The sequence below is a fragment of the Thalassophryne amazonica genome, chromosome 2 (assembly GCF_902500255.1).
Source record: "Thalassophryne amazonica chromosome 2, fThaAma1.1, whole genome shotgun sequence".
Lineage (NCBI taxonomy): Eukaryota > Metazoa > Chordata > Actinopteri > Batrachoidiformes > Batrachoididae > Thalassophryne > Thalassophryne amazonica.
Genome location: NC_047104.1, coordinates 96,080,104 through 96,105,304, shown reverse-complemented (window position 1 = coordinate 96,105,304; position 25,201 = coordinate 96,080,104). Strand labels below are relative to the sequence as shown.

At 42.2% G+C, this 25,201-nt stretch overlaps 1 protein-coding gene across 2 annotated transcripts in view; it reads right to left on the bottom strand.

The window, feature by feature from the left end:
• Positions 1–11,812: 11,812 nt before the first annotated feature.
• aqp9b (aquaporin 9b) overlaps positions 11,813–25,201 on the bottom strand; it is a 42,100-nt gene continuing 28,711 nt past the window's right edge. For both annotated transcript variants that reach the window (XM_034190051.1, XM_034190060.1), the window contains 3 exons: positions 24,749–24,867; positions 22,483–22,700; positions 11,813–11,988 (listed from right to left, as the gene is read on the bottom strand). In XM_034190051.1, the coding sequence (XP_034045942.1) occupies positions 11,826–11,988; positions 22,483–22,700; positions 24,749–24,867 (500 nt within the window). In that variant the 3' untranslated portion in view covers positions 11,813–11,825. The remainder of the gene's footprint in view (positions 11,989–22,482; positions 22,701–24,748; positions 24,868–25,201) is intronic.

Below are 25,201 nucleotides of genomic sequence, written 5' to 3'. Positions count from 1 at the left end.
TGTGTCAGAGGCTCAGTGCGGTGCCCGCAACGCAGCTGAATGGGATGTGAAGCCCGTGATGCACATATTATAACATGTTCACCATCGAATTCGATCAGAGGAATGACAGTGGAACTGTTTCGCCAGCCCATGAAACCATAAATAAACATGAAATCTCACCTCAGGTACAGCCCTAGGTGTGTGTCACAGTGCAGGGCAGACACCGGCCAGGGTCTGCAGCCTGTGGTGAAGTCTCTCTCACCTTTCCTGCGCTGTGTGCTGACAGCATTGGCTCACAAATGCGTCGTCCAACACAGCATAAATATATCCCATGTACGGTTCCGTCCTGCGGCGTCACACACTGACAGTGCAGCCTCTCCATGTGCTTAACACATCACACTCGCCGTGCTGTGTCTGTGAGCACAGTGCTGACAGTCCGTCATGTGTGGGCACACATGTCCATCCTGGTGGCACAATGTCCTGCTCAGAGGTCAGTGTACACGACAGGATGGCAGTCTGAGTGCTTTAGTCATGATCTTGATGCAGTCTGACAGCAGCCCGTGTCTACATACTGTTGTCCAACAATGTGTGGCCTGCAGTCATGCACACCTCAGTCCACTCCAGACTGGATCCGGTCCACATTCTACGTGGTCATCCAGCAGTCGTACATGGGCTGTCCGATTGTCTGTCCCTCCTGACTGTGCCTCGAAGTTTGTTTTTTTTTTCCCCCCATTCCGGTTGATTCTGCTTGTTTCCTGCTCATTCTTGCTATGTGGGACAGGGGTCTAAGCTTTCAATACAAATTATGTCTTTGGTGTTTTAATTTATGCGCTTCCATCATGGTGCTCTTAGGTGGCAACTTAGAAATGTCATGGTTCACGTTTTGGGTGTTCTATTCTGGTCTCCCAGTTTTGCTGTTTCCGGGATCATCTCCTGAATATTGTATTCTTGTGTTGCGTTATTGCTTTCTGATGAATTTACCTTTGTGTGTTGTACTTTCCACTAGTGGCATTTACAGTGAACCAAATAAGTATTTGATTCACTGTCCATTTTGCAAGTTTTCCCACCTACAAAGAATGGAGAGGTCTGTATTGTTTATCGTACATACACTTCAGCTGTGAGAGACAGAATAAATTAAAAAAAAATTACATTGTATGATTTCTAAATAATTAATTTGCATTTGAACCAAAATGGGCAATATTCAAAGCTTCTGTTGCTGAAGCTACAGTGGGGAGCTGTGGCCTGAAGGTCTTAGGTGCCTCAAGGGGTGGCAACCCTCGAAGACAGTGGTGGACACTGGTGGTCAGGGAAGCCATCCAACTGAAGAAGGAGTCCTTCTGGGATAGGTTATCTTGGAGGACTCTGGAGGCAGTAGCAAGGTACCGACAGGCCCGAAGGGCAGCAGCCTCTGCTGTGAGGGAGGCAAAGCAGCAAGTGTGGGGGGAGTTCGCTTCTGGCAGACCATGAGGCACCTCAGGAGGAGAAAACGGGGAAACAGCCAAGCTGTCTACAGGAAGGATGGCACTCTGTTAAACTCAACTGAGGATGCAATCCAGTGCTGGAAGGAACACTTTGAGGAACTCCTGCGTCAGACAGGAGTGCCCTCTAGTAGGGGCAGAGCTAGAAGCTGATGGAGGATTTTCATCAGTTTCCCTGGTGGAAGTCACTGAGGCAGTCAAACAACTCCGCAGTGGCATGGCCTGGGGGGTTGATGAGATCCATCCAGAAATGCTGAAAGCTCTGGATGTTGAAGGACTGTCTTGGGTGAGATGTCTCTTCAACATTGTGTTGAGACCTGGGACAGTGCCTAAGGCAGGGGTCACCAACCCTGTTCTTGGAGGGCCCCTGCCCTGTGTGTTTTCTAACTTTCCCTGTTCCACTCCCAGGCAATTAACTCTTGTCAGGTGTGTTCAGACAATCAAGAGCTGGAAAACACCACTTTTAAAAAATCAGGTGTGACTCGACTACGTAGACATGGAAAACATGCAGGGCAGGTGCCTTCCAGGACCAGGGTTGGTGACCCCTGGTCTAAGGAGTGGCAAAAAAGGGGGACCAGAGAGTGTGTGCCAATTACAGGTGCATCACACTACTCAGCCTCCCTGGTAATGTCTACTCCAGGGTGCTGGAAAGGAGGGTTCGGCCAACAGTCAAACCTCTGATTGAAGAGGAACAATGCAAGTTAAGTCCTGGTAATAGAGCAACAGACCAGCTCTTCACTTTCACAAGGATCTTGGAAGGTGCCTGGGAGAATGGCCATCTAGTCTACATGTATTTTTTGGACTTAGAGAAGGCGTATGGCTCAGGTACACCAGGATATACTGTGGGAGGTGCTGCGGGAGTATGGAGTGAGGGGGGTCCCTTCTCAGGGCCATTCAATCTCTGTACTCACAAAGTCTTCCAAGCTACTGTCGTGCCATTTTAAATTTGCCCCTCAGGGATAAATAAAGTGATTTGATTGATTGAAGTGAGAGCTGTGTTTGGGTGCTCTGCAGTAAGTCGGACTCCTTTCTGGTGGGGGTTGGCCTCCGGCAGGGCTGCGCCTTGTCACCAGTCCTGTTTATGATATTCATGGACAGGATATTGAGGCGTAGTTGGGGAGAGGAGAGTTTCCAGTTTGGTGGGCTCAAGGTCTCATTGCTGCTTTTTTGCAGATGATGTGGTCCTGTTGGCTTCATCAGTCTGTGACCTCTAACACTCACTAGATTGCTTCACAGCCGAGGGTGAAGCAGCTGGGATGAGGATCAGCACCTCTAAATCTGAGGCCATGGCTCTCAGCAGGAAACCGACTGATTGCCTACTCCGGGTAGGGAATGTGGTCTTGTCCCAAGTGAAGGAGTTGAAGTACCTTGGGGTCTTGTTAACGAGTGAGAGGATAATGGAGCGTGAGATTGGCCGGAGAATCGGTGCAGCAGGGGCAGTATTGCATTCGCTCTACCATACTGGTGTGATGAAAAGGGAGCTGAGCCAAAACGTGAAGGTCTTGATCTACTGGGCAATCTTTGTTCCAACTCTCACCTATGGTCATAAGGGTTGGGTCGTGACCAAAAAGAACTAGATTGTGGGTACAAGTGGTCAAAATGGGCTTCCTTAGAAGGGTGTCTGGTGTCTCCCTTAGAGACAGGGTGAGAAGATTGGTCATCCATGGGGAACCTGGAGTAGAGCTGCTGCTCCTTCGTGTTGAAAGGTGCCAGCTGAGGTAATTCAGGCATCTGGTAAGGATGCCCTATGGGCGCCTCCCTAGGGAGGTATTCCAGGGGGCGTGCCTGTGTTTCGGACATCTGGTAAGCATGCCCACTGGGCACTTCCCTAGGGAGTCTGGGGTCCCCTCCTAGAGCTGTTGCCCCCATGACCCGATCCCAGATAAGAGGTTGAAGATGAGATGAGATGAATTTGCATTTTATTGCATGAAATAAGTATTTGATACAATAGAAAAACAGACCTTAATATTTGGTACAGAACCCTTTGTTTGCAAGTACAGAGGACAGAGGTTTCCTGTAGTTCTTGACCACGTTTGCACACACCGCAGCAGGGATTTTGGTCCACTCCTCCGTACAGATCTTCTCCAGATCTTTCAGGTTTCAAGTTTCAGCTCCCGCCAAAGATTGTCTATTGATTCAGGTCTGGAGACTGGCTAGGCCACTTCAGGACCTTGAAATGCTTCTTACGTAGCCACTCCTTTGTTACCCTGGCTGTGGTCATTGTCATGCTGGAAGACCCAGCCATGACCCATCTTCAGTGCTCTTACTGAAGGAAGGAGGTTGTTTGCCAAAATCTTGCGATACATGACTCCATCCATCCTCCATCCTATGACTGCACCCTTCAATACGGTGCAGTCGGCCTGCCCCCTTTGCAGAAAAGCACCCCTAAAAATTATGTTTCCACCACCATGCTTCACGGTTGGGACAGTGTTCTTGGGGTTGTTCTCATCCTTCAAACACGTTGAGTGGAGTTGATACCAAAAAGCTGTATTTTGGTCTCACCTGACCACATAACCTTCTTCCATGCCTCCTCTGGATCATCCAGATGGTCACTGGTGAACTTCAAATGGGCCTGGACAAGTGCTGACTTGAGCAGGGGGACCTTGCGTGCCGTGCATGACGTTAAACCATGATGGCGTAGTGTGTTACTAATGTATTCTTTGCGACTGTGGTCCCAGCTCTCTTCAGTTCATTGACCAGGTCCTCCATTTGTAGTTCTGGACTTTCTCATTATCACCCTTACCCCACGAGGTGAGATCTTGCATGGAGCCCCAGACTGAGGAAGATTGACAGTCATCTTGTGTTTCTTCCATTTTGTAATAATTATGCCAACAGTTGTTGTCTTCTCACCAAGCTGCTTGCCTGTTGTCCTGTAGTCCATCCCAGCCTTGTGCAGGTCTGCAATTTTGTCCCTGGTGTCCTTAGACAGCTCTTTGGTCTTGGCCATGGTGGACAGGATGGAGTGTGGTTGATTGAGTGTGTGGACAGGTGTCTTTAATACAGATAATGAGTTCAAACAGGTGCAATTAATACAGGCAGAATAAGAGGGCTTCTTAAAGAAAAACTAACAGGTCCGTGAGAGCCAGAATTCTTGCTGGTTGGCAGGTGATCAAATACTTATTTCATGCAATAAAATGTAAATTGATTATTTAAAAATCATACAATGTGATTTTCTGATTTTTTTTTTTTCTTTTAGATTCTGTCTCTCACAGTTAAAGTGTACCTACAATAGAAATTACAGACCTCTCCATTCTATGTAGGTGGGAAAACTTGCAAAATCAACAATGATCAAATACTTATTTGCCTCACTGTATTAGTTGTGCTCTTCTTGTGACATTTTCTCCCATGTTAGTTTGACATCTGTGTTGTTGACCTTTGCCTTCATGTGTCTGTGCACTTCCAGATTTAATTGCTCTGGGTTCTTTATTGACACTGCTGGAATGTCTCCAATTGGTCAGATTGTATTAAATTCCATTTTGGATTCTGTGGTATGAGATACTCTGGTTACTGAACTCAGTCTGTATTTTGGATAATTCTGCTGCCTAACCCCGTTGAAAGACTGTTGCTATTGAGAACTCTTTTTGCTGAACTCTGCTTGCCTTTTTGGGCCATTCTCCTGTGTTGCCCCCTTAGAGAAGCTGAAGCAATTTTTGGACTGATATCCTTGTACGTGACAAAGCCAGCGTTACTGACCATTCCTGCCTGTCACATTTCTGCTGTAGCTGTGCACATTATTATCAGAACAATAGAACGTGTTTAACCCATCGTTTGTTGTGGTTCTCTGCACTGGGGTCCTAGCTGGGATATTTCATGCATGTGTTTTTAAATCTTTTTTCTAAAACAATTCATCAAACACACAGACACAGATCTACCTTTACAGACAAATGAAACAGAATAGAGAATCTCAAAACATATTACATACTGTTATACCATGGTCAGTGAGAATTCCATGTCTAACTGGCGTGCATTATTTTCGTGTATACGCACACGTAGTTCGGCGAGTTAAGTCAGTTGGCGCAGATCAGCTGTGTTTTGACAGGTGAATGACAGAAATGCGATAAAACATGGATTTCCAAGTGAATTTTAATATTTTTGGCCAAAATAAAATGGTTGAGGAATGGATAGAGGAGGAGAGCAAACGAGAAGAACAGCAAAAGCAACAGCATAAAGATTTAACATCAGACGAACTGGACAAGACTGAAGACGGGAAAGAAGAAGAGAACGGCTGCCATGGATGAAAATATCTTGAGACTGGCATAAAATAGTCCCAAATACTTACGCAATTTTATCAAGTTCTGTTAACTTAAATATTTGTGTGATAGCTCACTGTGTGGGACCATGGTATAAGCGGATTAAACAACTCGAAGCTGTGCATTATACGGTTTGAATGCACTTCGCAGAGTAACACCACTCCACTTCGCGTCGTGGTGTTTTAGACTCTGCGTCATGCATTCAAATCGTATAATGCACAGCTTCGAGTTGTTTAATCCTTACTTGTTCAGCAACTAGCAATAATATAAGTTGTTACACTTTTAGCTATTACACCTGTGTACATTACATTAAATATATTTCATGCTTTCTTGTGCTGCATGATTGCAAGCTAATAGTAATAGTAGTAGTAGTAGTTGTAATAATACTAATACAAATAATAATAGTAATAATGAATAACTGCAGTACAGAGATTTGCCAAATAATTCTAATATAAAAACTGATTTTCCAGTAAGTAAACACTACAGGACAGTTCATAACTATTCATATTATATATACTCAACAAAAATATAAACGCAACACTTCTGGTTTTGCTCCCATTTTGTATGAGATGAACTCAAAGATCTAAAACTTTTTCCACATACACAATATCACCATTTCCCTCAAATATTGTTCACAAACCAGTCTAGATCTGTGATAGTGAGCACTTCTCCTTTGCTGAGATAATCCATCCCACCTCACAGGTGTGCCATATCAAGATGCTGATTAATCAATCAATCAATCAATCAATCAATTTTATTTATATAGTGCCAAATCACAACAAACAGTTGCCCCAAGGCGCTTTATATTGTAAGGCAAGGCCATACAATAATTACGTAAAAACCCCAACGGTCAAAACGACCCCCTGTGAGCAAGCACTTGGCGACAGTGGGAAGGAAAAACTCCCTTTTAACAGGAAGAAACCTCCAGCAGAACCAGGCTCAGGGAGGGGCAGTCTTCTGCTGGGACTGGTTGGGGCTGAGGGAGAGAACCAGGAAAAAGACATGCTGTGGAGGGGAGCAGAGATCAATCACTAATGATTAAATGCAGAGTGGTGCACACAGAGCAAAAAGAGAAAGAAACACTCAGTGCATCATGGGAACCCCCCAGCAGTCTAAGTCTATAGCAGCATAACTAAGGGATGGTTCAGGGTCACCTGATCCAGCCCTAACTATAAGCTTTAGCAAAAAGGAAAGTTTTAAGCCTAATCTTAAAAGTAGAGAGGGTGTCTGTCTCCCTGATCTGAATTGGGAGCTGGTTCCACAGGAGAGGAGCCTGAAAGCTGAAGGCTCTGCCTCCCATTCTACTCTTACAAACCCTAGGAACCACAAGTAAGCCTGCAGTCTGAGAGTGAAGCACTCTATTGGGGTGATATGGTACTATGAGGTCCCTAAGATAAGATGGGACCTGATTATTCAAAACCTTATAAGTAAGAAGAAGAATTTTAAATTCTATTCTAGAATTAACAGGAAGCCAATGAAGAGAGGCCAATATGGGTGAGATATGCTCTCTCCTTCTAGTCCCCGTTAGTACTCTAGCTGCAGCATTTTGAATTAACTGAAGGCTTTTCAGGGAACTTTTAGGACAACCTGATAATAATGAATTACAATAGTCCAGCCTAGAGGAAATAAATGCATGAATTAGTTTTTCAGCATCACTCTGAGACAAGACCTTTCTAATTTTAGAGATATTGCGTAAATGCAAAAAAGCAGTCCTACATATTTGTTTAATATGCACTTTGAATGACATCCTGATCAAAAATGACTCCAAGATTTCTCACAGTATTACTAGAGGTCAGGGTAGTGCCATCCAGAGTAAGGATCTGGTTAGACACCATGTTTCTAAGATTTGTGGGGCCAAGTACAATAACTTCAGTTTTATCTAAGTTTAAAAGCAGGAAATTAGAGGTCATCCATGTCTTTATGTCTGTAAGACAATCCTGCAGTTTAGCTAATTGGTGTGTGTCCTCTGGCTTCATGGATAGATAAAGCTGGGTATCATCTGCGTAACAATGAAAATTTAAGCAATGCCGTCTAATAATACTGCCTAAGGGAAGCATGTATAAAGGGAATAAAATTGGTCCTAGCACAGAACCTTGTGGAACTCCATAATTAACCTTAGTCTGTGAAGAAGATTCCCCATTTACATGAAGAAATTGTAATCTATTAGATAAATATGATTCAAACCACCGCAGCGCAGTGCCTTTAATACCTATGGCATGCTCTAATCTCTGTAATAAAAGTTTATGGTCAACAGTATCAAAAGCAGCACTGAGGTCTAACAGAACAAGCACAGAGATGAGTCCACTGTCTGAGGCCATAAGAAGATCATTTGTAACCTTCACTAATGCTGTTTCTGTACTATGATGAATTCTAAAACCTGACTGAAACTCTTCAAATAGACCATTCCTCTGCAGATGATCAGTTAGCTGTTTTACAACTACCCTTTCAAGAATTTTTGAGAGAAAAGGAAGGTTGGAGATTGGCCTATAATTAGCTAAGGCAGCTGGGTCAAGTGATGGCTTTTTAAGTAATGGTTTAATTACTGCCACCTTAAAAGCCTGTGGTACATAGCCAACTAATAAAGATAGATTGATCATATTTAAGATCGAAGCATTAAATAATGGTAGGGCTTCCTTGAGCAGCCTGGTAGGAATGGGGTCTAATAGACATGTTGATGGTTTGGATGAAGTAACTAATGAAAATAACTCAGACAGAACAATCTGAGAGAAAGAGTCTAACCAAATACTGGCATCACTGAAAGCAGCAAAAGATAACAATATGTCTTTGGGATGGTTATGAGTAATTTTTTCTCTAATAGTTAAAGTTTTATTAGCAAAGAAATTCATGAAGTCATTACTAGTTAAAGTTAAAGGAATACTTGGCTCAATAAAGCTCTGACTCTTTGTCAGCCTGGCTACAATGCTGAAAAGAAACCTGGGGTTGTTCTTATTTTCTTCAATTAGTGATGAGTAGTAAGATGTCCTAGCTTTACGGAGGGCTTTTTTATAGAGCAACAGACTCTTTTTCCAGGCTAAGTGAAGATCTTCTAAATTAGTGAGATGCCATTTCCTCTCCAACTTACGGGTTATCTGCTTTAAGCTGCGAGTTTGTGAGTTATACCACGGAGTCAGGCACTTCTGATTTAAAGCTCTCTTTTTCAGAGGAGCTACAGCATCCAAAGTTGTCTTCAATGAGGATGTAAAACTATTGACGAGATACTGTATCTCACTTACAGAGTTTAGGTAGCTACTCTGCACTGTGTTGGTATATGGCATTAGAGAACATAAAGAAGGAATCATATCCTTAAACCTAGTTACAGCGCTTTCTGAAAGACTTCTAGTGTAATGAAACTTATTCCCCACTGCTGGGTAGTCCATCAGAGTAAATGTAAATGTTATTAAGAAATGATCAGACAGAAGGGAGTTTTCAGGGAATACTGTTAAGTCTTTAATTTCCATACCATAAGTCAGAACAAGATCTAAGATATGATTAAAGTGGTGGGTGTGTTGTGTGGGCCGAGATATCCTGTTGTGAAAGTGTAGTGACACGGACCCACAGCAGGAGGCGTAAATGAACGGACAATAGAAGGAGTTAAATTTGAACACTTTACTGTTGTGAATGCCACAACCACACACAGCAGATTATAGAATAAATACAAAGTCAATGGATAAAGGTGTCGTGTGGGCAGGCTCGACGATAGGAGACGTCCGTCTAGAGAAGAACCGGAACCACGCGATTTCCTCCGCCACCGAACCCGAAGGATACTGGAGCCGCCAGGTCCCGAGTCCCTCAGGTGGCCACCGTCTCCGCGTGTCGGATCTGGCACTGCTGGCGAAGAGCAAAGACAGTCAAGTGTGGGTGTGTGTACACCCAGTAACAACAACGGTGGGAATTCCACCTCCACCTCTAACACACACTCGTGCAGCGTCTGTCTATTCACTTATCTGGCGAAAAGCAGAGCAAAGCAGTCGCGGCCCACGCCGGTCCTCCGGGGAGACAGCTGCAACAATGTATCTACTGGAATCAATATTGGAATATTCAGGCTGAGAGTATTACCTCTGTAGAAGAACGATATCTCGGCGACGTGGTGGAGGTGTCATCCTGCTTTTATCCGGGGTGAAGTGCAGATGATCGGTGACAGCTGTCATAGTTGATGAGTGACAGCTGTCACCTCGGCTGTTCCTGTGAGGCGGCAGCGCCATCTCGTCCCTGAAGCCCGCACTTCAGGCAGGGCGCCTTCTGGTGGTGGGCCAGCAGTACCTCCTCTTCTGGTGGCCCACACAACAGGGTGGACTCATTTACATTTTGAGCAAAGCCAATTGAGTCTAATAATAGATTAAATGCAGTGTTGAGGCTGTCATTCTCAGCATCTGTGTGGATGTTAAAATCGCCCACTATAATGATCTTATCTTATTGATTAGACACCATGATTAGTGCACAGGTGTGCCTTAGACTGTCCACAATAAAAGGCCACTCTGAAAGGTGCAGTTTTATCACACAGCACAATGCCACAGATGTCGCAAGATTTGAGGGAGCGTGCAATTGGCATGCTGACAGCAGGAATGTCAACCAGAGCTGTTGCTCGTGTATTGAATGTTCATTTCTATACCATAAGCCGTCTCCAAAGGCGTTTCAGAGAATTTGGCAGTGCATCCAACCGGCTCACAACCGCAGACCACGTGTAACCACACCAGCCGAGGACCTCCACATCCAGCATGATCGTCTGAGACCAGCCACTCGGACAGCTGCTGAAACAATCGGTTTGCATAACCAAAGAATTTCTGCACAAACGGTCAGAAACCATCTCAGGGAAGCTCATCTGCATGCTCGTCATCCTCATCGGGGTCTCGACCTGACTCCAGTTCGTCGTCGTAACCGACTTGAGTGGGCAAATGCTCACATTCGCTGGCGTTTGGCACGTTGGAGAGGTGTTCTCTTCACGGATGAATCCCGGTTCACACTGTTCAGGGCAGATGGCAGACAGCGTGTGTGGCGTCGTGTGGGTGAGTGGTTTTCTGATGTTAATGTTGTGGATCGAGTGGCCCATGGTGGCGGTGGGGTTATGGTATGGGCAGGCGTCTGTTATGGATGAAGAACACAGGTGCATTTTATTGATGGCATTCTGAATGCACAGAGATACCGTGACGAGATCCTGAGGCCCATTGTTGTGCCATACATCCAAGAACATCACCTCATGTTGCAGCAGGATAATGCACGGCCCCATGTTGCAAGGATCTGTACACAATTCTTGGAAGCTGAAAATGTCCCAGTTCTTGCATGGCCGGCATACTCACCGGACATGTCACCCATTGAGCATGTTTGGGATGCTCTGGACCGGCGTATACGACAGCGTGTACCAGTTCCTGCCAATATCCAGCAACTTCGCACAGCCATTGAAGAGGAGTGGACCAACATTCCACAGGCCACAATTGACAACCTGATCAACTCTATGCGAAGGAGATGTGTTGCACTGCATGAGGCAAATGGTCACACCAGATACTGACTGGTATCCCCCCCAATAAAACAAAACTGCACCTTTCAGAGTGGCCTTTTATTGTGGACAGTCTAAGGCACACCTGTGCACTAATCATGGTGTCTAATCAGCATCTTGATATGGCACACCTGTGAGGTGGGATGGATTATCTCAGCAAAGGAGAAGTGCTCACTATCACAGATTTAGACTGGTTTGTGACCAATATTTGAGGGAAATGGTGATATTGTGTATGTGGAATAAGTTTTAGATCTTTGAGTTCATTTCATACAAAATGGGAGCAAAACCAAAAGTGTTGCGTTTATATTTTTGTTGAGTGTATATATATATATAATTTTCATATTATGTAGTGGAATCAAAAAACAAGCATGGTACATAATAATCAATCTACGTGAAAGACTACACTCTATATAAAAAAAATACTTGAAGCTTAACAAATATGAATAAATTCTGGAAATGACCAAGAAAATGTACAATCACTTTTTGTATTGTATAAAAGTAACAAATTTCCAAAAGATGAGATCGTAGAAAATTGTAAACTTGCCTCAGGTGATAATCTGTAAACTTCTGAGGGTGAGACTGAGGGACATACACAATGGCTTCGTTGGTTTTTCTTACTGATACATTTTAATTCTCAGTTACCATTTCATATTTGTCCTGGACATTGTTCCCCTCCTGTTTCTCAGCCTCAGGTTGGTGCAATTCGGTGAAGAGAAAGTAAACGCCTGCCCCAAGTGCGCCACCGACCATGGGCCCTGCCACTGGGATCCACCACCAACAACCTCCAGCTCTGTGAGCAGCACATATGAACACAAATACATGTCAGAAATGCAAATTATTACCGATATGTTTACTATTATTTAATTGCATTTGAGTTCAAGTTAAGTCTGAACATGTGTTGGCGCGAGGCGTTGTCACATCTGAGACAGCACTAAAGCACCTTGGATCTTGGTTGGCAAGGAAGAGAGGGTACAAGCATGAGCACTACAATAAGGAGTTTTATATAACGGCTGAGTGGATCCTTGTCATTTGATTGGTGCCTTGTATGTCACGTGACATGGATTATTTGTCCCATTTGTTTTGCATTGCATTTAGAGTGCAGCTTGGTTCCATTTAGAGTGCAAATTTGGTTCCATACGTTTGGTACCAATGCACTCTGCGCACACACACACACACACACACACACACACACACACACACACACACACACACACACACACACACACACACACACACACACACATCCACTGCGCTGTAAGCCGTCTGACGTGATTTTTTTCACTGCATTGAGGAAAGTCTTTTTTTTGTAGTACACGCGCGCACAAGCACCTTCCCACTTGTGTGAGTGCGCACAGCATGCATGCTGACAAAAGTGGCCTCACAAAGCTCCTACACTGATCACAGAGAGTCATCTGCAGTGCTGGGTTTTTTGACCAGATCACATGCTACATCTGGAACAAAGAGCCTAGATTGTCTGTCTACACTAACTTTTATTCCTCCAGCTGGCCCCATGTGGGCGGTCCTTAGCCTGTCGTGAATCAGCGGCTATGTGAAGGTCTACAAAAGTGAAGTAGGCAGTTATATGCGGGTGTCTGCTCACGTTGCATCCAAGGCACTATGTAAAATTTTTATATGATAATATTAAATGGTATAGGATTTTGCCAACTTCTGATTGGCCCATTCGCCACTTTCTGAGCTGTACCACATGCCCAGTAGACCGTGCGTGTGAAACGAGTACACCTCGCGTGCAGCGTAGCGCTAGCTAATCGAGCGACGCCTTCTATAGATAACGACCAATCAGATAACGTGATACAACGCCTACTTTAGCTGTCAGTTTGTTGACAAGATGGGAGAAGACAGGTTTGCATCTGTTAGCGACACTGACTTAAAATGATTTTACACTAAAAAGATGTGAAGAACACCCACAGAAATACACAGTCAGCAGCCAACCTGTTTCACACGTACGTCACTGAAAAGGGACATTCGCCCAACTTTGAAACTTATAACAGACGGATGCTTGATGGAGTACTCAGTCGATTTTACGCGGAAGCTAGACAGGCGAATGGTGAACTTTATAAGAAAACAAGCCTGATGACTCTTCATCACAGACTTAACAGGCATCTCCAGTCGATCGCTGGGATGTCAGTTGGTGCAGTTTGACAGTAATAATAAAGAGTTGAAACTTGAGATTGATTTTTCAGTTTTAGTATGTTTGGTAACCTCCCAATTTTCTTGTTTACCATATAATAAAGCAGTTATAGACTTTTGATTTCGGTGTACCTGTGATTATGCGAACCTGGTCAGGTGACCTGACACCAAAATCAAAAGTCTATAATTGCATACAGTAAGTGTAACTGCTACATTCATTTCTACCTGTTTGTTTGTTGTTGTTTTGTCTGAGAGCCACCAGAGGGCACTGTGGTGCAAAAGTAGGCTTTTTTTTAATGCAGGTTAGAGGTTAACTACTTTAGAAGAAGCAACCTCTTGAGAGAGAAAAGGTAGCATGATGAAGGGATGTACATGCACACTAAGTTAATGTTTAAGAAGAAATAGGTAAACCAGAAGGAAGAAGAAACCTGAAGCTAATTCCTTTCTCGGTACTCAGCCAACGAGGTATTGTTTGTGTTTTATTCTGTAGAAGTAGTTTTATTTGGCAAGTGTCTTTATATTTTTTAAGCTAATTATTGTCCTGTCTGTGTTTTAGTTTTCACTGTGTATTTATGAGTCTATTCGAAGGTGGATTCAATAAATTCATCAGTTGAGAAAGCCACTTGTGTCTGACAGTACCTGGAGGAATTATAGTAAGACTAGAAGCACCAGGGCCCTAAAGACTTGGACCTTCATTCTCCTACAAAGATACCAGCACAGCTACACACCTCTGTCCGCACTAACATCACACATGAATAAAATCTTTCTGATCTTCAGCAGTTTCTCTCAGTCAAATACTAACTGGAAATTTCATACATCAAATTTCATCAAACCTAGTAACCATAAAACTTTGGTATGGACCTGGATCCATAAGTGAAAAGAGGAAATTTGTTTATTTGACACCAGATTTACTCAAAACATGCTGGACTGATTTCTATGAAAAGTGGTCAAGATATGTGACGTAGGTCAAACCCCCCCCCCCTCCAACCCTGCTCCCAAAAAACATGAAACATTATAGTTTGCATGAATTTTGATCCGTCCCTCCAACACACACACATTTTCATGTTTTTTAAGACAACCCTGAGTGAAAAAACAAGGGAGCCGCTGAAGGGACTACCTTCATTTGGGAAGGGAGCATTTGAAGCATTTGGGTCAGTTTCTCAGGAAAGTTGGTGCCTCCAATATTTAGTAATATAGGACACATATATTTTTAATTTAAATCCATCAACACCCCCCCCCCCCCCCCCCCCCCAACTCCCTGGCAAAAAACAAACTAAAAACAAATCCTGGGTTCACCCCTAGATTTCTGTGTGATTCCATGGCCCAATCATTGAATTTTTAAGTAATCCTGGTAACTAATAAGTAAACAAACTTAAGACAAATGAATGATAACCTCCTTGGCTCAGGTAATAAAGCATGGACCTTATTTAAGAAGTCATCATGCCTATAGTTACAATATGGTTAGGGTTAGAATATGGCTTTGGGGTAAATATGGCTAAAATATCTCTTGCATCTTGGCAGAGATACTGTATACACCCTACTGGGTCCTAATGTAGTTTACTATCATCATCGTGGGACACGTCACTGGCAGTTATCCCAGATTACAGTGAAGTCTTTAGCAGCTCTCTGCCTGTCAGACTTGCATCATGTGTTCTCACAAGGACTCTGAACCACAGAGAAATTATTACAGTCCTGCTGGTCACTGCAGGTGAAAGAGCTTCAGTTAACATCTGCTGCAGTATCAAAATAAACAAATGATTTAGCAGGTCATCTTTCCCTCCTATAAGCACTGAGGGGGTAAAATACAGAAGCGAAGTGGCTGGATTACAAACTATAATCTATGGATTTAGCTAAATTGAACAGGCCAGGAGATAGACACCCACCCAGGGTTAAACTGACAGCATGTGAACGTAGTGTGGAGACAAGTGCCCACTTTACAGAAAAGAGGTATTAGTTGATTTTTTTAAATACTTTAAAAACAGATTTATTTGTCTAAAATGACTGGATTATAGGTGTTGTCAGTGCAGGGGCTTCTTTACTAATAAATCTAAAAGTCTACAAGGCATTCAGTACATGTGGACGTAATTACTGTCAAGGGTTTATAGATGCATTTAAAGGGGTTGTGTTGGGAAAACATCTGTTTCATCTGCCATTTACATTTAAATATGTATGGTCGGTATCAGTGGCGGCTCCTGAAAAATTTCTCAGGAGGGGCAATTTTTCTGATAATCATTAAAGTGACCCATTTATAAATACATTAAACCATGCAACTGTATCTATTTGCTGTTAGCTGATTTACTCATACAGCAATACCTTCACTAGATGGCAACATATAACAAAAGATTTGCAATCTCATTCACACACTCATCTTCAACCACTTACTCCAATTCAGGGTCACAGGTGGCTGGAGCCTATCCCAGCAGTCACAGTAGGAAAGGTGTACCTTTCATCATAGGCCTTGTTGACTCCTCTCCAAATGTAACGTTTATGGTTGTGGCCAAAAAGTTCAATTTTGGTCTCATCACTCCAAATGACATTGTTCTCTGTGCTGTTTGGCGTAATGTAAATGAGATACTTTGTGGCATTTACGCAGTAATAGCTTTCTTCTGGTGACTCAACCATGCAGCCCATTTTTCTTCAGGTGCCTCCTTATTGTGCATCTTGAAACAGCCATACCACTTTTCTTCAGAGTCCTGTATTTTAGCTGAAGTTATTTGTGGCTTTTTCTTGCATCCTAAACAATTTTCCTGGCAGTTGCTGCTGAAATTTTTGTTGGTCTACCTGACCGTGGTTTTGTTCAAACAGAATCCCTCATTTTCCACTTCTTATTTAGAGTCTGAACACTGCTGATTGGTATTCTCAGTCCCTTGGATATCTTTTTTATGTCACTTTCCTGTTTCATACAGTTCAGTTAACTTTGCTTTGACAATTCTTTTGCTTTCCCTATGGCTCAGAAACCAGAAACATCAGTGCAGCACTGGATGAAAGATGCAAGGGTCTGTCAGGAGCCCAGGAACTCACTGACCTTTTATACAGACATTACAAGCAAACAGGTCACAGGTGAGGATGGTTACCTTTTGCATATATTAAATGAACTGCATTTATATTGCACTGTTTCATCTGCATCAGATGGTCAAAGTGCTTTACAATTATTCCTCACATTCACACAGACACACTCACACATATGCAAGGCGTTCACTACACACCGGGAGCAATTAGGGTATTTAGGACCTTGCCAAGGGCCCTTAGTAATTTTCCGGTCTGGCTGGGTTTTGAACTGAGGATCTTCTGGTCTGAAGCCCAATGCTTAACTACTAGACCATCACCTCCCCATTTATAGTCATTCAAACCCGTTTGTGTCAATTTGTATGTAAACTTTAGATTGGGGTCATTTGATTAGTTTCTGTTGTCTGTGACACAATGACCCGTAGTGACACATGGTGCTTTCGGTTTGGTTGCGCAATGTCCACGTCTGGTTCACAAGGTGAATACATGCCACAGACATTGCACATGACACTATTTCATTTGCGCTCCCTGAATGGGATCCATTGGAGGTGCACATACAGCTTATCTGTGCCTCAACTGGGACATGCCAGCAGGATTTGCTGTGCCTGACCATGGAGAATTACCGTCCAATGTGATCAGACTGTTTCGAATGCTGTTTTGATGCCATTAGGATGCAGTCACACTGCGATCAGACTGCACTCCTACCACCGTTCGAGCTTTCCCCAGCTCAAATGCAGCTCGCCAGTGGTGTGCATGTGCACTACATTCGGGCTGGCCACACGATTGTGCCCAACTGTGTGGCATGCACTCAAGAATGCTGTATGAGGATTACGAATGTAGCTGGAATCTGCCTGACTGTAGTTCGAATGTAAATTCAAGTAGCATTCGGGCTCATTCATACTGTAGTGCGACAGGGAGGTGCATGCAGGCACAGTTGAGACACTCGGCCAGGATTCGAAGTGTTCGAACATTTTGAACAGCCCCTCGAATGCTCTCTGAATGCTTCAAATTGCCGTACGAATAATAGATTGCAGTACGGCTGCACCACGACAACCGTTTGATTGTTTTCCAACATGAGTGCAACATGACTGTAGAGTGCATATGCTTTGGCCACACAAATGTGCGGACTGCTGTACGACTGCTGTGCAAGGGGTTCAAATGCAGCTCAAATTTGCTCGAATGTGGCTTAAATCCTCATTTGTACAGCATTCAGGTTCATTCATACTCTATTGTGACGGGTGTAAGACATGTTTGGACAAGGTACCACCGGAAATGCTCCATTGCTTGGTATGAGAAGAATGGTAACAATACAAAATGGTAAATGCTTTAGTGTCAGAATTTTTCTTTGAAATGTCTTGCCAGCCTTGAATGCAGGAATGGATGTATATTAACAAATTAACTGAAGCTGACCAGAAAATGCATGAAGTATACTGGATTTATACTGTCTGCAATGAATAAAAAAAAATCTAATATAATCACTGCATTCTTATATTTACCCCCCCCCCCCAAACACACACACACACACACACACACACACACACACACACACACACACACACACACACACACACACACACTTTGTTTTGTTTTCTTAAATTTCCATTTTGCAACTTTGTTTTTATTTGGGATTAAATATTCTCAAACCAAGTGTCGAACTTTTCAAGTGTGCTTAATCCATTTTTTTAATTTGGTGCAAGTCTTTTCTTTCACACCTGTGTGAGAAAACCTGACAAAAAATAGCCAGTGATTTGAACCGTACCATGACCTTGAAGCCATGATTCGTACCAAACCACAAGGGAGGTATACCGTTACAACCTTTCTGAATATGATCCTTTTACGCATAAACGATGAATATTTATAAAGTTGCACAGAGGATATGAGCCTTTTCTTTTACCCCATTAACATTTATCTGCAGTCTTAGCATAAATGTTTATTTCCAGTTAAATTCTATATAAACATATGCAGTATCATAATGTTTCATTGAGGTCTGCTGTACATTTGACAAAGCAGTTGTTTAACTCTTCATGTGACAGCCACATTTCAGCCACACATAATACATTTTAGCAATGGCATGCACAGACACCTTAGAGGGCAGGGGTTAAAACGAAATGAGAAAGGATTGGGGCAGGACTGATGAAAGACAGGGCAATGAGGGCAACGCTGCAAACAGCAGACGTCTGTCACCACTGTATTATAAATCTAGGACATTCCTTATTCAGCTAGAACAGATACAGTCAACGTGTAGAAAAGAAAACTTGATTTGGCAACCAAATGATACATGTGTTGAAGACGTAAATACCTTTTCAGTTAAAAAAAAAAAAAAACCCAGTTGGATCAGATGAGGATGGCGCCTGTGGGTCTGATTAAACAGAGGGTGCCATCAAAAAAAAGACATGGCAAATAACTAGGACAGAATTCTCAGCAAGGACCATACTGACTACAACTTGGACCTTGCTAGAAATCAGACAATTAATGCTTTGCATACGTAAACAAAACCTAGAACTCTTTGAGACTTAGCCAATAGACTGGCTAAATCCACTGGCTTTCGAGAAGGCGCCTCAGTGGAAAGGTGCCAGGTGTGAAAGAGATCAGCAAACAGCTTTGGATATTTTTAGAGTGCAGCCACATGCCGATTGTCGCATTAAGACAGGGACTGAGGGGAAAGACTCTGAACAGCAAACAGGTGACAGGCAACCCACTCTTATAGTCTGCAGAATCTGCACCCAGTCTCAAAGAGCTGAAAATGTGTAGCTCATCTTTTTGGGGATAAAATGACTTTGCCTCTGTCATGAAACTTAAATCATTACGCTTCTATCAGGACAACATCAGGAAAAATAGTAAGAAGCAAACAGCTGACACAAAACTGGATCAATGCTTTACACATATAATCACAGGGTAGCGGGTTTGTTAACTTACATGTACGTTTATGTGTCATTTATTTTACAATACACGCTATGATGGCTTTGTTTGCACACATAACAAAGTCCCAGATAAGACCAGACAAGGGTGCACCTTGTCTTGTTTTCCATATCAATATGTACACGGTGTTATTTAGTTGGCTGTCACGGCTGAAAGTTACCATGGCTGGTCTAAATGCCATTGACCTTTGAACTTACAGTGGAATTCCAACATTTTTTAACCTAGGCTCTATTTTTAGATGTTGTGGGGTTCATCTTTTCACCTGAACAAAAACTAATCATTCCCCTTTGAAAGTTACTTACTGCAGCATTAAAGATACTGGTGGACTGATAGCTGAAAACAGCCTGATCAGACATCAGTAAGTAAAATAAGTCCCTTTGGCTGCTCTCTTGTTTTCACTCGGGGTCACCACAGCAGATCCGAGGTGGATCTGCGTGTTCATTTGGCACAAGTTTTACACCGGATGCCTTTCCTGAAGCAACTCCATGTAATGTGGAGTTGCGTCAGGGCAGGGTGGGGCATCAGTAAGTAAAGAATCTTGTAAAAAAACCAACAACAACAACAAAAAACAAGGAATTGTTTGCTTATGTGTAATTAACTCAGTTAATATGTATATTGCTTAATGCTTAATCTACTGTGATGGATTGAGTAAACGTATGAGTATCATACAAAATTTGGATATCTGTGTCTGTTTTTGTCCTGGGCAAGTCCATTTCTTATTCGTTAAATGCACTATTTGTCAGTTGATGTGCGGCGAGTCCTTTGTAAAGTTTTGTGCATGCCCAAAACTTTGAGCGGACCTCAAATGGAGAGCTTCCCCGGTGGTTGTACGTTTGTTTTAACTTTCTTATGCATTCTGTCATGTACATGTCTGTTAGGTCTACAGTACTCATGCATTCTGATCCTGTGGTTGTCCATTTCTGCTCCGATGCTTCAGACCTGGCTAATGACTGCCCCTTTGACTGGGCTTCTGACTGGTCTCCATCAGAGTAGGATGGGGAGACGGGTCCCTGGGTGTCTGCTGTGGCTCATTATGCTGTTCTGGCTCATCTGCTGCCTGATCCTGGTCACTGTCACTGGTACTCAGAGGATGAGGCAGCAAAGGGGAGGCCCTCTACCCATGTTTGGGTGGAGCCTTCTGCTTCCCCTTCCCACCCTTCTTTGGTGGCATTCTGAAATAGAAACTGGAGATGTGAATTGTTGCGAAGTGCAGGAATGGTGGGTGTGTGGTGACCAGCTGGTTGTATTTATAGGCCATTCCATGTCCATCATGTGACCTGTGCTTATACTTTTGTTGTGTGTTCTGTCTGTTAGCTTGCCAGTGGTCATCCAGTAGTCTTTTTTTCCTTTCATTATCCTTTCGTCATCCGTCTGCGTCCTCTGGTAAAGTCACTAGACATTCTGATTGTCCACTCATTGTCCGTTTTATCTGTTATATATCCTGTATGTATCAGTCCATCAGAGCCCCAATCCACTGTAGACTGACATATTAAGCAATTTTTGCCACCTGACAATTACTTCAATTGGTTACACATCCGTTTACACAATCCAGCATTGTGTGACAACACCTTAAAGGTGAGACAGAAGTCTCTCAGTCAGCGTTCATGTTCATAATCTCAAATTTTAAAGTTGCTACATACAAGATCCGACAAATGTTTGATAATCAAAAACAGTTGGAACCCTCACTTCCCTGATGAAAAAGGAGCAACAAGTTTCCAATAACTTTTTCAACATTCCCACTCCAATAGCTCCACAACAGTGCCAGGGAGCTGTTCTGTCCCATCCCAGGTAAGTCTTCTCCATTCTGATTCTCTTGTAGCTGTCTATGCTGATGACATACAGTGATAAGATGAAAAGTTTACTGACTATGCCGCAGTGGGATAAGATTCTGTTTGGGTTATTCCACAGCACAGTCCCCTTTAAGGTCAATGCTTTTCAAAAGCAGTGAGCATCAAGCTCGGATCCCTTTAGTGGAGAAGATTTCAGTCTGATAGTCAGAAAACACCCTATCAACACATATTTTATCACCACCACTGTGACAGTTCTCTTCAGCCATTTTTTTTTTATGTTGGGGAAACAGATAGAAGTCACATTGGCCAAACTGGGAGAGTATGATTGATCATCAATTGAAAGCCACAGTAACACGCAGCAACCATGTCAACCACCGATATGTGAGCAAAGACATTGGCCTGACGAAACAAGATTCCCTTCTTTAGCTTTCCTGCTGCATTTGGTCTTGATAGCCTGACATTGCTGCCTCATCAAGCAGGCATAGTACTCCTGATAATGGTTTGGCCACTTAAAAAATCGTGCATAGACAATATCTCCCGGTTGGTATGACAGCATTTTGGTCCAAATAAAAAAATGAGGATAAAATGGAGCCTAGGCTGCTTTTTTTGGTCAACCAGGAAGGACTTTAACTGTCACACTACTAAAAACTTTCTTCAACCTGTCCATTTGGGACACTTATTCACACTCAAAAGAAATGGACGGGACGGGGTAGGGCTATATAAGTTCATTACATCCAGCCCACTCCTTTTTGACATGTGAGCTCAATTCTGCAATGTGCAGGTACCCACTGTCACTGTGTGTTTTGTTCTTTGTTTGTTTTTTTTTTTTTGTTTTTTTACCCTGTTTACATGTTAGAAATAAAGATTTCATTCATTTATTCATTCAAATTTTGGGGGAGAACAAAACCATAGATTAAAAAGTGGTGAAATTTATTTCTACCACCTGTACATTGTACAGTTTTACATAACTGATAAATTTTGTGAATTGTTATGTAAATTGTGTTGGTAGCATGGTCCAAGCAGAGGGTCACCCCCTTCGAGTCTGGTCTGCTTGAGGTTTCTTATTCAAATCATCAGAGGGAGTTTTTCCTTACCACTGTCGCCTGTGTGCTTATTCTAGGGGTTGGAAAGGTTAGACTTTACTTGTGTGAAGTGCCTTGAGGCAACTTTGTTGTGATTTGGCGCTATATAAATGAAAATAAATTGAAATGGAAAATTATGTACAGGAACTTTCACCATTCCAGATGAGGAGAAATACTATGCATAAAACTCAAAGGTACGTATTTTTAATTTCAGAAGTGAACCCATGTTGTCTGAAATCCTAATAGTCAAGAAAGCAAAGATGGAGCTCATGTCTGTGAAACAATTGACATTATGAGTAAAAACACATGCCTTTTGTAACTGCATAGAAGTAGATTTACCTGAAGACATCCATTCCCCAACCAGCCACTGCAGTGAAGATCCGTGGGCTGAGATCTCGTGCTGGGTTGATGGGATAGCCACAATTGAACCCCATAGACACTCCGATGGCCAAGATGATGAGGCCAATGCACAGAGGCTCCATGCCTCTTGGAGCACCTATGTTCTTCCTGTCAGTGATTGCTAAGATGGACAGGATCAATGCTCCAGTTGCAATTACCTGCAAACACAAAGGCCAACACAAAACAAATCATTCAGAAATGCACAACAACACAGACATGCTTTCCTGATTTCAGAGCCATTAAGAGAAAGGTGCTAAGAAATGAAAGATCAAAATGGATTCTTGTTTGGAATGTTTCTTTTTTTAATGATGGTAGATGACTACTGTGACCTCTGCCCAATATGATTTTGTATTAACTTAAAAATGGTTAACCTGGTTAACCTGGTAAAAAATGTCAGTTTTCTAATATGATTATATATTAACAGGTTCATGCAGTACACCTTTTCAGCAAGCAAGTGTAGGTCACCAGGTGTCTTAAAAACTAGACTGAAAAACAGTTTCTACCCAACTGCTGTTAGAGCTTTGAATGTCACTGGAACCAAACAGCCATATTACATGCCACACTTGAACACTTGAAATGAGTGCAATATTTGTTAATGTACAATAGCCACTGTCACTGAAGTATCCACAGTTTATATATATATATGAAATCTGTTTTTTGCTACTACATACTTAGAATTGTTTTCTTTTTTTTTAAATTTGTGCTCTGAACACACCTTTTCTGTTCTGTTAAATTTTGTTTTTCTTTCTTCCCCAGACCTTTAAAGTCTGCGTGTGGTTTACTCAGGTTTATATTTGCACTCAAAGGCTTGCACCTTACCTTTCGTTGTACCTGCTACAATGACTATTAAGTATCTGTATCTGTAAAACAGATATTAATGTTTATATAGGACCCTCAACCACCCCTGCTCCTCCCGACGGCTCCCACTCCATCCCCTGATAAACACTGATGTAATGCATCCTTTAAAAAAATACTTTAGAATTACGTGGACATTATGTGTCACACATGTCTAAAAGGAACATTTTAAGAATTTTTTTTCATAGCAAGTTACTTTCTTCATGCACAGTCACAGAACTGTGGGTTGATCAGGATGTTTAACATGAAGCTCCAACCACATTCAACTATAAAACATAAAAAATATAAAAAATGTTGAACAAGAAACACCAAAAGACTATCATCAATAAAGTTTTTAGGTTGTCTCTTTCTCACATGAAATAAATGTATTGCTTTAAATGTTTATACAGTTTAATTCATTTCCTCACATTTGCCTCTTAGGGAGACATGATAGACATTTATTAGCTACAAGTTAAATTAATGATAGTTTACACCTTTCTTGTATTTTAACCCCTTAAAAGATTATTAATTAATTAATAAATTATTTCTGTGCACTAATGTAGAAATGTTGACATTTTAAAGCATAATTAGCAAAAATCACACTTCTTTGCTTTGGAAAAAAATATTGTACCTCAATTTTATTGAATTTGCACAAGCACTTTTTATGTATATATATTTATTTTTTTAATATTAGGTGATATAACGCCTTTTTATACTATATGTTTGTTTTATATTTTGTATGTGATGGTATGTCTATTTGGATGTTGGAATCTGCAATAAAGTTTGATGATGAATTCCACATGAACACAAAAATGTTGATCTTGATTTTCTTAATAAATAATTATTACTTCACAGCAGATTCAGGGCAGGGCAGTATTTGTTGCTAGAGCAGAAATATTATTCCTTAACCTTTCAACACACATGTCAATCGTGATTACAGTTCAGTGCATGTTCACATGCACACATGCTCTCATGAGCAACTCTAACAACTGAAGTATCTGTTTATCTGTCTGTTTCGCTATTCCTCCCAGGTCCTTTGACTGATTTCCAGCAAAACTGATATGTAATGATAGCTGACCCCACAGTTGTTCTAAAGGGTTTGTTTTGGCAAACATCAGGCCACTGGGATCATATCTACCAAACGTGGTATATCAATGGAGATTGACCATGAAATTGACCTAAAAGAATTAAATTCAGCAAAGGTCAAGGAATTTGATTGTTAACCCAATACAGAACAATTGTGGCATGCACTTAGGTGGGTTCAACAACTGCGACCTTACTGTCTTTACCAAGTATTTACACTTGCATCTTAGACTATATTCAACAACAACAAAAAATTCTAAGTCATGATGAATCAGAAGTCAAAGTTTACCTGATCACCAAATCCATTTAGGACTGAGAGATGCTTGGCAGGGTAGGATGCAAAAATGTTGGCTGTGGCATTGACACCCGTAATAGCAAATTCTCCATTGGTAAACTCCATCAGGGCATCTGTGCACACAAAGAAGAAAAAAACGTTATCCAGCATATTAATTTTACCACTATTCCATACTGTATAAGAAGAATTTAAAGGGGAACAGAAACACCCACGGAATATTTAAAACATCTAAAGAAAACCTTGTTTTAGTCATGGTCTGAGAGGTTTTGACATCGACTGGCTGGCGCCATTTATGCAGGTCAGGCGGGTGACATTACTGATTGGGGGGAAGATGAGCCTCATTCTGAGATTCTCAGAGATTCTGAGATTCATTACGCAGGAAAAAACCACCTCGGTGTTGGTCTCTCAGGACAGCTTTCAGGTGGATTTCAGAGGGATTCCGGTTGC